This window comes from Maylandia zebra, linkage group LG17, assembly GCF_041146795.1.
Source record: "Maylandia zebra isolate NMK-2024a linkage group LG17, Mzebra_GT3a, whole genome shotgun sequence".
NCBI lineage: Eukaryota > Metazoa > Chordata > Actinopteri > Cichliformes > Cichlidae > Maylandia > Maylandia zebra.
The window spans coordinates 15,239,457-15,253,975 of record NC_135183.1 but is presented as its reverse complement, the minus strand read 5'-3'; the positions used below and the strand labels follow the sequence as shown (position 1 = coordinate 15,253,975).

The 14,519-nt window shown below is 39.0% G+C and overlaps 1 protein-coding gene across 2 annotated transcripts in view; it reads left to right on the top strand.

Annotated features, from left to right (window-relative positions):
• The first annotated feature begins 9,562 nt into the window (after positions 1–9,562).
• Positions 9,563–14,519, top strand: part of b4galt6 (UDP-Gal:betaGlcNAc beta 1,4- galactosyltransferase, polypeptide 6) — a 28,211-nt gene continuing 23,254 nt past the window's right edge. Inside the window, exon 1 of one of the 2 annotated variants that reach the window (XM_012924171.3) lies at positions 9,563–10,326. In XM_012924171.3, the coding sequence (XP_012779625.1) occupies positions 10,212–10,326 (115 nt within the window). In that variant the 5' untranslated portion in view covers positions 9,563–10,211. The remainder of the gene's footprint in view (positions 10,327–14,519) is intronic. The other variant, XM_004569336.4, reaches the window with a different exon arrangement.

Below are 14,519 nucleotides of genomic sequence, written 5' to 3'. Positions count from 1 at the left end.
AGCAGAACATAGTGACTGAAAAACAAAGTGTTAGAGCAGGTTTCACGCATTTCTCTCTGAAAACAGTGTGGCAATTCTAATAAATGAGAGGACGCTGAAGAAAAATAAATATGCTTTTGATATAAGAAATGACTGATAGGAATTGTAGAGCAGTGTGCACATATTATTCTGATTAAGACTTGGGTGCAGTGCAAGGGCGTAGATTTGGCATGGACGGAAGGGACATGTCCCCACCAATAATTTGATCTCTTCGAGTAAACGTCTCATTCACCCAGCGGTGCAGAAAGAGTTAAATTACGTTCTCTACTGGAGTCCTATATCATGTGACAAATATGGCCAATGTGATTGGCTGTGCCTTTCAGGGAGCTCAGTTTAGTTTTAGCAGCGGCAATCCTGCGCTGCGAGCAGGAGAGGAGGATGGCAGCAAAAAGAACCTGGATATAAGAAAGTATTTTTCAAAGAAACCTGTAAGTCACTTAAAGTCAAGTTCTACGGTGGCCCCTAGAGACAAAGCACGTGCAAACTCCAAAACACTTGCAAACTCCAAAACACTTGCAAACTCCAAAACACTTGCAAACTCCAAAACACTTGCAAACTCCAAAACACTTGCAAACTCCAAAACACTTGCAAACTCCAAAACACTTGCAAACTCCAAAACACTTGCAAACTCCAAAACACTTGCAAACTCCAAAACACTTGCAAACTCCAAAACACGTACAAACTCCAAAACAGATGCAAACTAAAAAACACGTACAGACTCCAAAACACTTGCAAAATCCAAAACACTTGCAAACTAAAAAACACGTACAAATTCCAAAACACGTACAAATTCCAAAACACTTGCAAAATCCAAAACACTTGCAAACTAAAAAACACATGCAAAATCCAAAACACGTACAAATTCCAAAACACATGCAAAATCCAAAACACGTACAAATTCCAAAACACGTACAAATTCCAAAACACGTACAAATTCCAAAACACTTGCAAATTCCAAAACACAACGGAAGTGCTCCAGGACGCTAGGGGCAGTGTTGAGCTTTTGTTACCTAGTAACTACACAAGCCAGGAAGTACCAATGACCGGATTTGGGGTTTGCAGCCTTAAAGGCCGCATTTTAAGGCCGATTACGTCACAGCGACAAGAGAAGGCTTTCCCAATTCAAAGGCTGCTCGAAATGCGGCCCTCAAATGCGTCCATAATTTCCCTGAATTTTAAGGATGGGTCGGTGTAGCCTTCATGGCCCAACATATCCCAGATTTCATAGTGCGGTGGTGGTGTGGATAATTTTGCCGAAAAAAAACGGTGGAAGCGGAGCGGAGGAAGTGTAAACTTTCAGAAGTAAGTACTGAATATTATGTCACTTATTTATGCGCAAATATTTTTTTAATGAAGAACATTAAACCATTATTGTTGGCCACATGTCGGGAAAGTTATGTGACATTAGTCATGTCTGTACTTTCAGAATTAACTTGGTTTTAAAGCCTTTACTTAAAAAAATATATATATAGTCGATCTTAATCTTACAGAGATTGTGATGATTTTGTGGATAATTAAAGTCAGTCATATATCCACAAACACAACAAGCTGAAAGTCAGTGATGCTGCTCGGTTTGCAGTCCTGAATATCACAGCACAAGGAAGATTCACTGCACTGTTAATGTTAGCTATGTTATATTGCTGCCTCTGTTCGGTGGTGTCAAGCCAAACGGACTTTAACGTGTGTTTGAACGAGCTGACGGTTCACTCGTTAAGCTGAAAGAAAGATGCTTTAATCACAGGAGTCACACATGTGTTCACTGTACCATCTGGGAACTCCTCTTGTTTCGTAATAACACAAACACTAAATCCTCCTTCTCTGGTGCTGTTTTGTAGCAGTGTATACACCTGAGACTGTCACCTGTCTGTCTGTCCTGCACTCTCTCTCTGTTTCTTTCTCTCTGATTGTGTAATAAAAATATGAACATGTGTTAATAAGTTACACTTGTGTTTGAATCCTGCAGCTTATCACACATTTGATTTCCATGTGTGACAACTGCAAGTGTCCAGAGTGAGGACAGACTGAGGGACCCACTGCATTACATCATCTGTGAGGCTTTGCACCCCTAATGATCCACCAGGACAAACTCAACAGTGTGTGAGGAAGAGGAGGAGGAAGAGCCAGCAGCAGCTGACAGATGGAGAGAATAGACAGACTGTTCCCTGTTTGTGAAGGACTGCTAGGACAGTTTAAAATAACTAATTGTCTGTCCTGAATCAGTCTTATTAGGTAATGTTCAAATAATTTTATCATTCCAGTGTTTTCAGTGTGGGAGAAAGTACTCAGGGCCTTCAAGTTACACACTATGAAAGGCAGCAACAAGTGTAATATTCAGAAACCTAAAGTATGTATCAGCAGCAGAATGGAACTAAAAACAAATGTTTGTTTCAGTTCTATGAAGCTTTGAGTATTTTGGATCAGTAGCACTGCTGTGTTTGTTGCATCATATTGCTGTAATTGTTTATATGCTTTATATATTCTGAGGTAAGTTGATCTATAGTGTTACATCATATTCTGTAAGGATGTTATGTGTTTGTAGACTTTCTGCCCAGTTTGACCCATTTAGCAGAAGCCAGCCTGTTTAAGGCTCTGATATCTATTCTGTATGACTTAAAGCAGTTATGACATGGTCTGATTTTCTCACCCAATAAAGGAATATTTCATATATCAGTCTACTCTTCATTTTATCAGAAACAGTTATCACAGCTTGTACATTTTCTTTTTATAAATATATGTAAGCAATGAGCCAAATTTAGTAATGCCAGCATGAAGGAACAACATTTGTCTCTTATATATGATACACCTATATATGCACTGTCAAAGATACTTGTCTTTGAGTGAAGATTTAAGGTGATAAGACATATAAATAGCTGCAACTTGAATCTGTACTGAAGCTCAGTATTTGACACAGAGTTCATGTTCACTGCTGTAATAGCTAATAATGATTAATATAATAACTAGAATATTGGCCATATTATATTTACATTACCAAAGTGATAGGACTTTAGTCTCATGAACAACATCAGCTAATTCTTATTTACTAATTAATCTTGAAATGACTGTTCAGTAGAGAAATGAAGCCCAAAAATCATGTTTTACTGTCCTGTGGTCTCAGCCTCAGATACTTATCAAATCACACAAAGCTCATGTAGAAACAAAAAAACAAATGAACAAAATATGTTCTCCCTCATTTCTGTCAAACCAAGTTGTATGACACGTTTCCAGCGGTTAGCATCACGGTTGCTAGGCAACCTGGGAAGCGCGACGGAGACTAGACCGTCCCATACAGACAAACTTGCCGTTTATTTTGCAAATCGAGCTCAACACTGCCCCTAGCGTCCTGGAGCACTTCCGTTGTGTTTTGGAATTTGCATGTGTTTTTTAGTTTGCATGTGTTTTGGATTTTGTACGTGTTTTGGAATTTGCATGTGTTTTTTAGTTTGCAAGTGTTTTGGGTTTTGCAAGTGTTTTGGAGTTTGTACGCGTTTTGGGTTTTGCAAGTGTTTTGGATTTTGCAAGTGTTTTGGATTTTGCAAGTGTTTTGGATTTTGCAAGTGTTTTGGATTTTGCAAGTGTTTTGGATTTTGCACGTGTTTTGGAGTTTGCAAGTGTTTTGGAGTTTGCATGTGTTTTGGAATTTGCATGTGTTTTGGAGTTTGTACGTGCTTTGTCTCTAGGGGCCACCGTAAAGTTCACTCATAAAACCTGTACATCATAATAACGTTACAGGCAATGCAAGGCAATACATGCCAACCCTCCCGTTTTTTCTCGGACAATCCCGAATTTCAGTGCCCCTCTTATTAGGGGAGACCGGGGATAGTTGTAACGTGGGTCAGTTGTAACACTTCCAATTTCTCCAATCAGGGCTAAGTTTCAAATGATGTGACTCATCCTGTGCATGCCCAATTCAGTTCTGCTATCACACGTGAAAAATCAGCACATTTTGTCAAACACAGACAATTTAACATGAAAAAAAGTAATTTGTATGCCAAAAAGTAAGTTTTTCTACTTTATTTCAATTTGTGATAGCATTATCTGCTTTGCAGTTAAACTCATCAAACTTAAATTATGTTATTTGTATGTCTGTGGGGATATATTCTGTGTAGGTCTTTAGTGCTAATGTTTTAGCCGTTGGCTGTAATGTTAGCTAGTTCGTGGCTATAGGAGTCTGGGTCAGTTGTAACAGCAACAGTCTGGGTTAGTTGTAACAATAATGCAGATGTTACAACTTGCCACACTATTACTTTAACTTATATTAAACAAGTTGGGGCAACGACATCAGCAGAGAGAGGTTCACTGGTCGCATTTGTATATGCGGTTAATGCCATTGGCAACACAATTCCTCCACTGTTTGTGTTCCCACGCATACATTATGCAGACCACTGTGTCAGAGATGGACCAGTAGGAAGTACTGGTAGTGGAAATAAATCAGGATGGGTGCAAGAAACAGATTCCCTCATCTTTCTGAAGCACTTTGCAAACCACACCAAGGTAAGCCATGATAAAAAGTAATGGAATTGCGATGCTGGTGAACAACTACATTTTTTCAGCTTCATTGTTATGTTCAAAATTGGTGCAAGAGTTGTAAGTTATAATGCCCACTGATCCAATGAGGCCAAACTCAAGGAAGACCAACCAAAATTAATGAAATATTCAGTTGCAGAAAATTCCATAATATGTTTTTTTTGGGGGGTTGGAATATGTTCAAAAGCTAGATTTCTGCATTCTGTCACACACACACATAGCTACATAAATGGATGTAAGTGCATTCATGTGTTGAATAAACAAAGATTACATGTTAATGTTTTGTTAGTACCCTTATTTCATTGTGTTACATTTCACCCCAGGATGTGTTACAACTAACCCAGACTATGGGGTTAATTGTAACATTTCACTCTTTGTGTTTGAGACCATACCATGCAATGGGTAATTGTGCTGCAGAGAAAATAGCTGCATTATTTAATAGCAGAGACATGTAAATACTTTGCATTACATTTTGAATCCACTACCTTAAAAGAGCTTCAATTTACAGACAGAAATGTCAAAAATGTTACAACTATCCCCGGTCTCCCCTACTCTTTCTGGGTTGCAAAATAAACTTTTAAAAAATTTTCAGGCGAGAATGTAGCTGTGCAAACTTCAAATATCTGAACCGGGGAGAACAGCAAACTCCCGGCGCATCGTTTTAGGCTTTGGCCCACATCAGTCTAAAATTGTATGTAACCATGAATAACCTGTTGCCATGTCCACCAGGAGAGACTGGACAGTATAGATGTAAAACAAATATGCCAGCAGTTTCTCAGTTAATGAGAGGAGCAGGCATGTGTTTGGCTCCTTCACATAGTGGACATTGAGTTGTTGTGTGGGACACCAGTAGTCCATGTCTGTTGCTGTAACAGTAGTTCATGTTTAGAGTAAAACACCCCAGCTCACTGACTTGATAGGGGCAATAGTGTGCCTAAAATGTTGCATAATTTTGCTAAGAGATCTTTTACTTTGTGGTAATTTTAGATGAGTAGTTTTATGGACAAAAACCACCAGGTCATTCAGTGTTCCCTTAGTGCTAATGTATCAGAGATGTTGGTGTAATATAACTGAAGTAATGTTGTTAAGTCCTTAAAGTCATATTCTTTTATTGCCATGACTGTATTTTAAGCTATTTTTATTTTTGTATGATATCTGATTTATATGAAATATGGTTGAAGTAAACTAAAGTATAAAATACTTAGTCATTTGTTTAATAGTAACTTAACATTATATAATTCACATATAAAACTATGAATTGTAATTTTAAATGGTTTAAAAGCACGTAGAATAGCATATGTAGGCAAGTATATTTCTCCTTTTTTTTTTTTTTATTTATTAAATCAAGAAGCAAAGACGAAAAGGAGAAAAAAAAAAAAAAAAAAGAAACAGGGCAGGGTTCGGTGGTTGAATCATCCGTCCCCACCAATGCCAAAACCAAATCTACGCCCTTGGTGCAGTGGAAGATTCATGCAAAGGAAACCTGCATTACAATATTACAATAGTGCAAACTATTCCACCATACAAACCTTAAACAGCTGACCTTTATTTTTACTGCTTTCTACATAGTAGATACATATTGAAGACAAAGATGTGAAGCAAGATACATGGAATTATGCAGCACAGAAAAAAAAAAAAACTAAATATCAGAAAACATTGGAACAGTATGGTAAACACAAATTTTTCTTTAAAAAGTTTTGCCTGGTCAACTTCATTTGTAAATGTTCATCCTTTCCTGTCATTCAGACCTGTAACACATTCCAAAAAAAGGTTGGGACGGGAGCAATTTACAACTAGTAATCAGGTAAATTGGTTAAATAATAATGTGATTTGAAACAGGTGATGTTAACAGGTGATTGTAACTATGATTTGGTACAAAAGTAGCATTCAAGAAACATCTAGCCCTTTAGGAGCAAAGATGGACCGAGGATCGCCAACAAATACGTGAAGAAAATTATTGAAATGTGTAAAAACAATGTTCCTCAAAGAAAGAAGGAAGAGATTTGGATATTTCACCTTCAACGGTGCATAACGTAATTAAAAGATTCAGGGAATCTGGAGGAACTTCAGATTCTCAAGCCCACCACTAATGCAGTAAAACACATCACACAGAGGCACAGTATTACTAATGGACTGGACTTCCACAGCTCTGACATCTTCATTATTAAAGCAGTGTGGGATCATCTTGACAATACACAGAACAAAAGGTGGTCAGCCTCCAAAGGTCAGATTTTCAATAACCTTCAAGAAGTCTGGAGAATTATTCCTGAATACTACTTAAAAAAAACACAACAAAGTAGCCAATAGTCAATTCACTCTGTACATGACGGAGGTGGCAAAAAATGGTCAACGGCCTGTATTTGTATAGCGCTTTACTTAGTCCCTATGGACCCCAAAGCACTTTACACCACATTCAGTCATCCACCCATTCACACACTGGTGGCAGCCACAGCTGCCCTGGGGCGCACTGACAGAGGCGAGGCTGCCAGGCACTGGCGCCACCAGGCCCTCTGACCACCACCAGTAAGCAACAGGTAAAGTGTCTTGCCCAAGGACACAACGACCGAGACTGTCTGAGCCGGTGCTCGAACCGGCAACCTTCCAATTGACAAGACGAACTGCCAACTCTTGATCCACGATCGCCCCAGACTTTCTTTAAGTAGAAGTACTGATAGCTGTTTTAAAAAAATACTCCAGTAAAAAGTTGAAATACTGAAGCAACTTCTTTGCTCAAAAAAAGTGAAAAGCACAGGCTCTGAAATGTACTCACAGTAAGAAAGTAAAAAGTAGCTTCTTGAAGGACAATTCTACTAAACATCTCTGTAAAAATTTAACTTTGTGCTATGTTAATATAATAATAAAACAATATTAGATAGAACATGATACTACAAATGTTATTCAAATCTAAATTCTAACTCTAAGGACTGTACTCGGCTTGAATCTGTAATGTAGCACACAAGCAGTGAAAGGGAATTTTAAAAAATAACAATTTTCTGCTGTCTACATTGTATAGGGTGACTTTGCATCCACACCTTAAAAGTAAAATGAGTACAGTCAAGGGCTACAGTGGAATTCAGCAGGTAGGGGAACCCTAAGATCTGTGTAGTAGTTCAAAAGAAGGAAAAGAATCACAACTCCAATAATTTCTTATAAGAGCTTCAGCAGATTTTCTTAGTGTACAGGCTGTGATCAGGTTACCCCCTCCCCTTTTTTCTGCTACACTTGATGTAACCTAAATCTGACCACGAGGACCACAGCCACTGAGCACCAGTCAAACAAACAGCATTACCGTGAATTCACCACAGGACTGCATATATTTTTGAATAACACAAAGCTGGTATAGCTTAGTTTGATTTGCAAAATTGTTTACAGCATAAAAATACATAATTTATCAAAACACACCATATACAGATCCAGTACATGGTTAAATTGATGGCTTTACATGCAAGCTTAACATATGCAGTTTATCAAGCATCACTGAGCAGTCCTTACCATTAAATCTAACCTCTCTTCTTTCACTCCTGTCCTCTCTGTCTGCAATCATTCTGGTGCTGTGCAAGAAAAAAGAAAACACAACACAAACACCCTCTTTAACCCCTGACTATAGCACATGATTGTGCGTCTTTGATCTCTTTTTATGCGACGTCCCCTGGTGATTAATACACGAACAGGATTGACTTTCACGTGTTACTGTTCAGGCTTAAATCAGTTTGATTTTTGAAGGCCCGCAGTGACGTGAAATAATGACTTCTCCCATATCCCTTAAACCAAAAATAATGAGCCTCTTTTAAAGCAGTAGAAAGTACAGCTATTTGTTTAGAAATGTAGAGAGAAAAGTAAAAGCTGTCAGAAAAACTCAAGTAAAGTAAAGATACCTGAAAATTCTACTTAAGTACGGTAACAAATACTTTGTTACTTTTACTGGAGTATTGTTTAACAGTAGTATCTGTACCTCTACTTAAGTACAGAATGTCTGTACTCTGGCCAGCACTGTGGAGAACATCCTGTATTGTGCCGGTACAAAAAGTCTCCAGCTGAACTGAACGACTGCAGACCAGTAGTCAAGAAAACCTTAAAGCAGCTGATTATGACACCAACTGAAACTCGAGGTAAAAACCAGACTTCCCCTGCAATCTGCATACAAACAACACATTGAAGTGAATGATGCTGTCCTCTACATGCTTCATCATGTCCTAGCTCATCTGGAGGAATCTGGCACTTTTATGAGAGTTCATTTTTCAAACGCTTTCAATACTATTCAACCAAATATACTCAAAGACGAGCTCACAGAGATGGGAACAGATTCTTCCTTTGTTTTCTAAGTCACAGACTACCTGACAGAAAGGCCACAGTTTGTGAGACTGGGGAACTTTGTTTCTGGAATGTTAATAAGCAGTATGGGAGCGCCACAGGGGACCGTTCCAGGTCTATTTCTTTTTCACATTTTATACAGCACACTCCTGCCACATCCAGAAATACTCAGATGATGCTGCCATTAGTGGCATGCATCAGGAATAGACAGAATCTAAATACAGGGATCTTGTAAAAGCTTCCAGTGACTGGAGTCACAAAAACTGCTATTATTTTGAACACCTCTAAGACGAAGGAAATGATAGGAAAGTTCTGAGCAGTAACAAGTATAAATATCTACGTTTACACCTAGATAACAAACTAGACAGTTGATGCCATCCTGAACAACTCCAATAACCCAATTTATAACATCTTCATAGACGAAAAAAAACCCCAAATCAATACTGGAAGTCGCCCGTCTTTTTGTTGTCAAACGGAGAAATACAGAAAATGATTCGCCCCCACAGCCATCAGGCTTTTCAATTCTCATACAGTTAGCAGATATATGATTTTTCCCTCTGAGATCAATAGTTATTCTTATTATTTCTTATTCTTATTATTTCTTATTCTTATGGCCTGGATGATTGAGAACCGACACAGACACGTCACGCTCATTGGTTTTCATGGAAATGTGGAGGAGCACACCCCCCGGAAACAGTGCAGTGCCAGCAGAAAATGAATCGGAAGTATTACTTTTCTTTTTTCGTGAGTTTATTTTTCAAATCATTCTGCACTTAGTAGTGTTGAATGCCCCAGCCGTGCGAGATCACAGTGTCGACAGTTTGTGGAATGAATAGGCTTATCAGCTTGATTTGATGAAACAGGGTGCCGACTGTGTGGAAAACGTTGCACCGGCTGAGAGCAGACTGATGGAGAAGGCAGAGCGGTCCTGCCCCCCTCAATGACCATCTTCAGCTGCTAGCGATAAAAGTTCTCGCTGGCGACACTCTAACTATGGGCCAGTACCATGAAATCCCTTAACTACTGCTGCCACTAAGTCGGTCGTGGAACTCTTTCACAATGCCCGGCTGCTGGTACAGCTGGAAGCTCACAGTAGCCTGATAGTAACGTTACAGGCCTGCTTTTACCATCTCGAAATTTCTTGGCAGGTGAGAGCAGGCCAGCTAGCACTGCTAGCGTTAGCCTTTTCCGCACTGCACCTGTAGTTTTTGATAGTGCAGTTTTTTTCCTCTGGCCACACCTGTGCATTGACATCTACCAACTGGAGGAACATTTAACTTCAAAAAGTATTTTTATGGGATTCTTATCGGCGAAGAGAGAAGCGGGCATAAGCTAAAATGGTGAACTGGAGGCGGCTGCTGCGAATGTCCAACCGATCATTTTTGGCCTTCATATTCATCTTCTCCATGTCCACCACTTGTCTCTACTTCATTTACGTGGCTCCCGGAATAGGTTAGTAATCAGCAGTTTACGCTAACTACCTAAGACGGTAACAGTTAATTTAATTACGTTTGAAATACCCTCTGCACCTTAACCATCTGCTGCTGTTGTAGTTGATACTAACGGTAAACAAGGTCGCTAACAGGCTCACTGTTTCAAGTGTGATACCAGGCTCTTAGGTTTATTTGGACTTAATAATTTTGCTATGTTAATCAGTCAAATGTGTCTATTGAATTAAAACATTGAAATAATAAAATACGCACAAGAGGGTAATGTTTTGACACTAATTGTCACTACATTGCTGGTTTATGAATGGGATGGAATGATTATTATTTTATTTGTACTATTTATTTTGCACATAGTGTTATTTTGGTGAAATTGAAAAAAGTATTGTTAGGTATGGGCGCTGAATTCTGGAACTGTGTTGTAATGTTTGTTAAACTGATTATATTTTATCCCAGCATTTGAGCAATATTGCTTAAGACTTTCCAAAACTGCCTTACCTGAAAAAACTCATTTCAATATTCTGTTTAGATCTACTTTTGAATGAAGGCAGATTCCAGACTTAATCAACTTAGTAGCATATTTCCAGTCCTTTTATGTATCTGACTGGTTGTATAGTAGCAGCACCACCCCTTTCATGCTAACATGCTCGCACCTAGATTGGGAAACCCTTACTTAACTTACTAAGCTGGCAACCCCCTTTGCTGACAAGTTGATAACTACTTCTGTTGGCATAGCTGAAGCCAGTTAAGGAAAAGAGATCCTGGATATTTTGAACTTGCTCTGTAGTAGGGCTACATCTATTGACTATTTTAGTAATATAGTATTCTATCAATTATGCAATTGATTGAGTAATCTGATAAGAATTACTTTTGTGTTATTTGTGAGCAATAATAAATATTCAAAGAGAAAAAACACGGGTAATGTAAAATCGGCTGCTCATATGTTTGAATTTTAGAAATTGCAGTGCATACATTAGTGTATGCACTGTGGTTTTTATTGAGGGGAACAAATTCTATTTTTACCTCGCTTTAATTGTTTTTAACTACAGCTTGCTTTAAATACAACTGTGTTGACTAGAGAATGGGCTAAATTATTGAAGACCCAAAGTATCAATAACCAACATTATATTGAAAGCACTGCTTTTGTTAGTGGAGAAATTAAGAAAACAGATATATTATCTCTACATAAAAGTTGTCAGCATAAAAGAGCCTGCATGTGAGGGGCGGGTGTGGCACAGCTCTGTCTCACACACACCCGCAGACCCTGGTCTTTGTGAGGATGGTGGAGAGAATTAAATGTTCAAAAGTTTGGTTGTGCTTAGCTGGAGTCAGTGCTGACAGTGCTTATTGCCTCAAATGCAACAGGTCATTTGTTTGTAAAGGCAGAAACACAAGTATTCTGTGGAAACGTTTAGTGAATGTCCATCATATTCAGTCTGAGAAATGTCGTTTTTGACTGCCTACCTTGTAGTCCATCTGGCATTGCTCCAGGTAAGTTATGTTAGCCACCTAGAGCACATGTGCACAATTAACTATATTACTGGTTATTTTATCTAAAATATAAATGTGGTTTATGGTTTAAAAGTAACTACTAGTAGGTTGATTCTTATGAATACGTACATTCAGTATGAGATGGTCAAAATGTCACCTGAACTGAAGTTCAATACCCAATGCCAGTTTCAGATCACTCAGTGATTTGGAGGCTGCAAAGTATGACAACATTAAGCCATTGCATCCCTCTGTTGTGTTTTTGTTTGTTTTTGACAACACAATGATTGTGTCTACACACATACACATCATGAAGAGTAAAGAGGTGAAGCAGGTATTGAGACGTTGAGCTCAGGTGGAGTGAACTAAAACAGTTTTTTTAGGGTCCAAAACAGGGGTACTGTAATCACCATTAAAGTTTAGTGGTGGTGGTAGGCCTTTATCAAATGTAAAATTTAAAAAAGCTAACTTTGTAGCTGGTCCTGTCCACCACGTTTAGTTTTACACAGGGAAGATCTACAGTAAAGCTACAAAAGTTGGATTAAAATATGCAGATCAACTGATACTGATTCATCTGATGCCATGTTTAAATTAGCTGAAGGCCAACGACAGCCGCAATGACACCTGCTGACAGACATGTCATGAACACACACCAGTTTTATCCAGGATATAAAATATTGTTTATTTTAAAAGATCTATTTTTTCTCTTTTGAATATTTGTTCATGCTCATAAATAAGACAAAGGTCTTTCATGTCTGATTATATCAGACTCAAATCTTCATGCTTGAAGCATGAACAGGCTCTCAATGCATCTAACCTGGTGGCACACGACATTGCAAAGTTAAAGAAGCCCCATTTGTGCGGCAGTATCACAAGTGATGGTGCTGCCTCCATAACAGAAAAAATCTTGGGGTCATAAGGAGAATCCTTGAGGAAGGTCCAAATGCAACTCGGAACCATTGTTTTCTGCATCAGCAGGCCCTGGCAACAAAGGATATGGTTCCCGAGCTTCCAGAGACATTAAATGATGTCATCCAAGTGGACTACATTAAATGGAGCTTAAGATGTTTTTAAAACTGTGCCAAGATGTTGGCAATGAGCATGTGCAGCTCTTGTATCATGCAGAGGTATGCTGGCTTTGGTGGGGAAAGGTGCTGTCCCGTTTTTATGAACTACGATCGGAAATAGCGGTCTTTTTGGTGTAGAAGAGTTCGCCTCTTGCAGATCTGTTTGGTAATACTGTGCAGTTCAAGCTGCACAACATTGTCATTCAAAAAATTTGATGTTGGAAAATTTGGGGTCGTAGTTTGTCATATGAAGGTGATGGTGGGTCCAAAAGCCAGGTAGAGAACCACTGATCTGTAGAATACGAACTTTATTAATCGATAGCTACTACCCTAAAATGTTTACTTTTAATGTTACATGTTTAATTCTGACTCTGCTGATATCTTACAATAGAATAGAACTTGTTGTTGTTGAACAAGGAGGCACTCCTTGTCTATTGCATAAAAATAACATTAAAAAAAAATTATGATGATTTTGGGTTGTTGTTGTTGTTATTATTAGAATATTTTATTTCAAATTTGAATACATTTCTAGATTTTATAAATTCTGTGTATTACTCTAATAATTGCTCAATAGAGAAAAGCGAAATCATAGGTAAGACTTTTGACGCCAACTTCCGATTGAGTGAAAGGTGATCTTCTCACTCATTTCTCTGCATTCAAACATCTTCAGGAAAGGGGCTTCAGTTGTCACGCTGTTAATATCAAGCCACTCCTGAAACAGATGATATCAGAAGTATCTCACTCACAAAGTGGGCTGTTGCTCAGTGATCCAAAGTCATTTTTTAAGATAAAAGTGTATTTTGTGTTCGATTTGGAAATCAAGGTAATGGAATCTGGAAGAAAAGTAGAGCTATCAGGAGATTTTAGACTTCATGTGTCCATCTGCTGACAAATTTTATTAAGATGGTGATTTCCTTTTTCAGCAGGACTTGAACAGAACTACCATAACTACCCGAAGGTTTACTGACTATATTATTACTATATTATTACAACTTCCATTAGGGATTTCTGGGACTCTTCACCATGTAGTTTTAGAACTGAAGAAGCTTCTTGGATAAGAAGTGAAACAGCTTAAAGAAGTCCAGTACTCCTGTACTCACTCTACACCTACGACTGCACAGCGACTAACAACTCCAACATCATTGTGAAGTTTGCGGACGACACTACAGTGGTGGGTCTTATCACCAACAGTGATGAGACAGCTTACAGGGAGGAGGTCAGCGCCCTGACCCACTGGTGTCAAGACAACCATCTCACCCTCAACGTCGCAAAGACAAAGGAGTTGATAGTGGACTTCCGGAGGTGCAGAGAAGTACACACCCCCAGCACCATCAACGGCGCTGCTGTGGAGAGAGTGAGCAGCTTCCGGTTCCTTGGCGTACACCTGGCTGAGGATCTTACGTGGTCAGTACACACAAACAAAACAGTGAAGAAGGCGCAGCAGCGCCTCTTCTTTCTCAGGAGACTGAAAAGATTCGGCATGAGCCCCCGCATCCTCAGGACCTTCTATCACTGTGCCATTGAGAGCATCCTCACTGGATGCATCACCACCTGGTATGGCAACAGCACCGCCTACAACCGCAAAGCTCTCCAGCGAGTAGTGCGGTGCTCTGAACGGATAATTGGAGGTGAGCTTCCCTCCCTC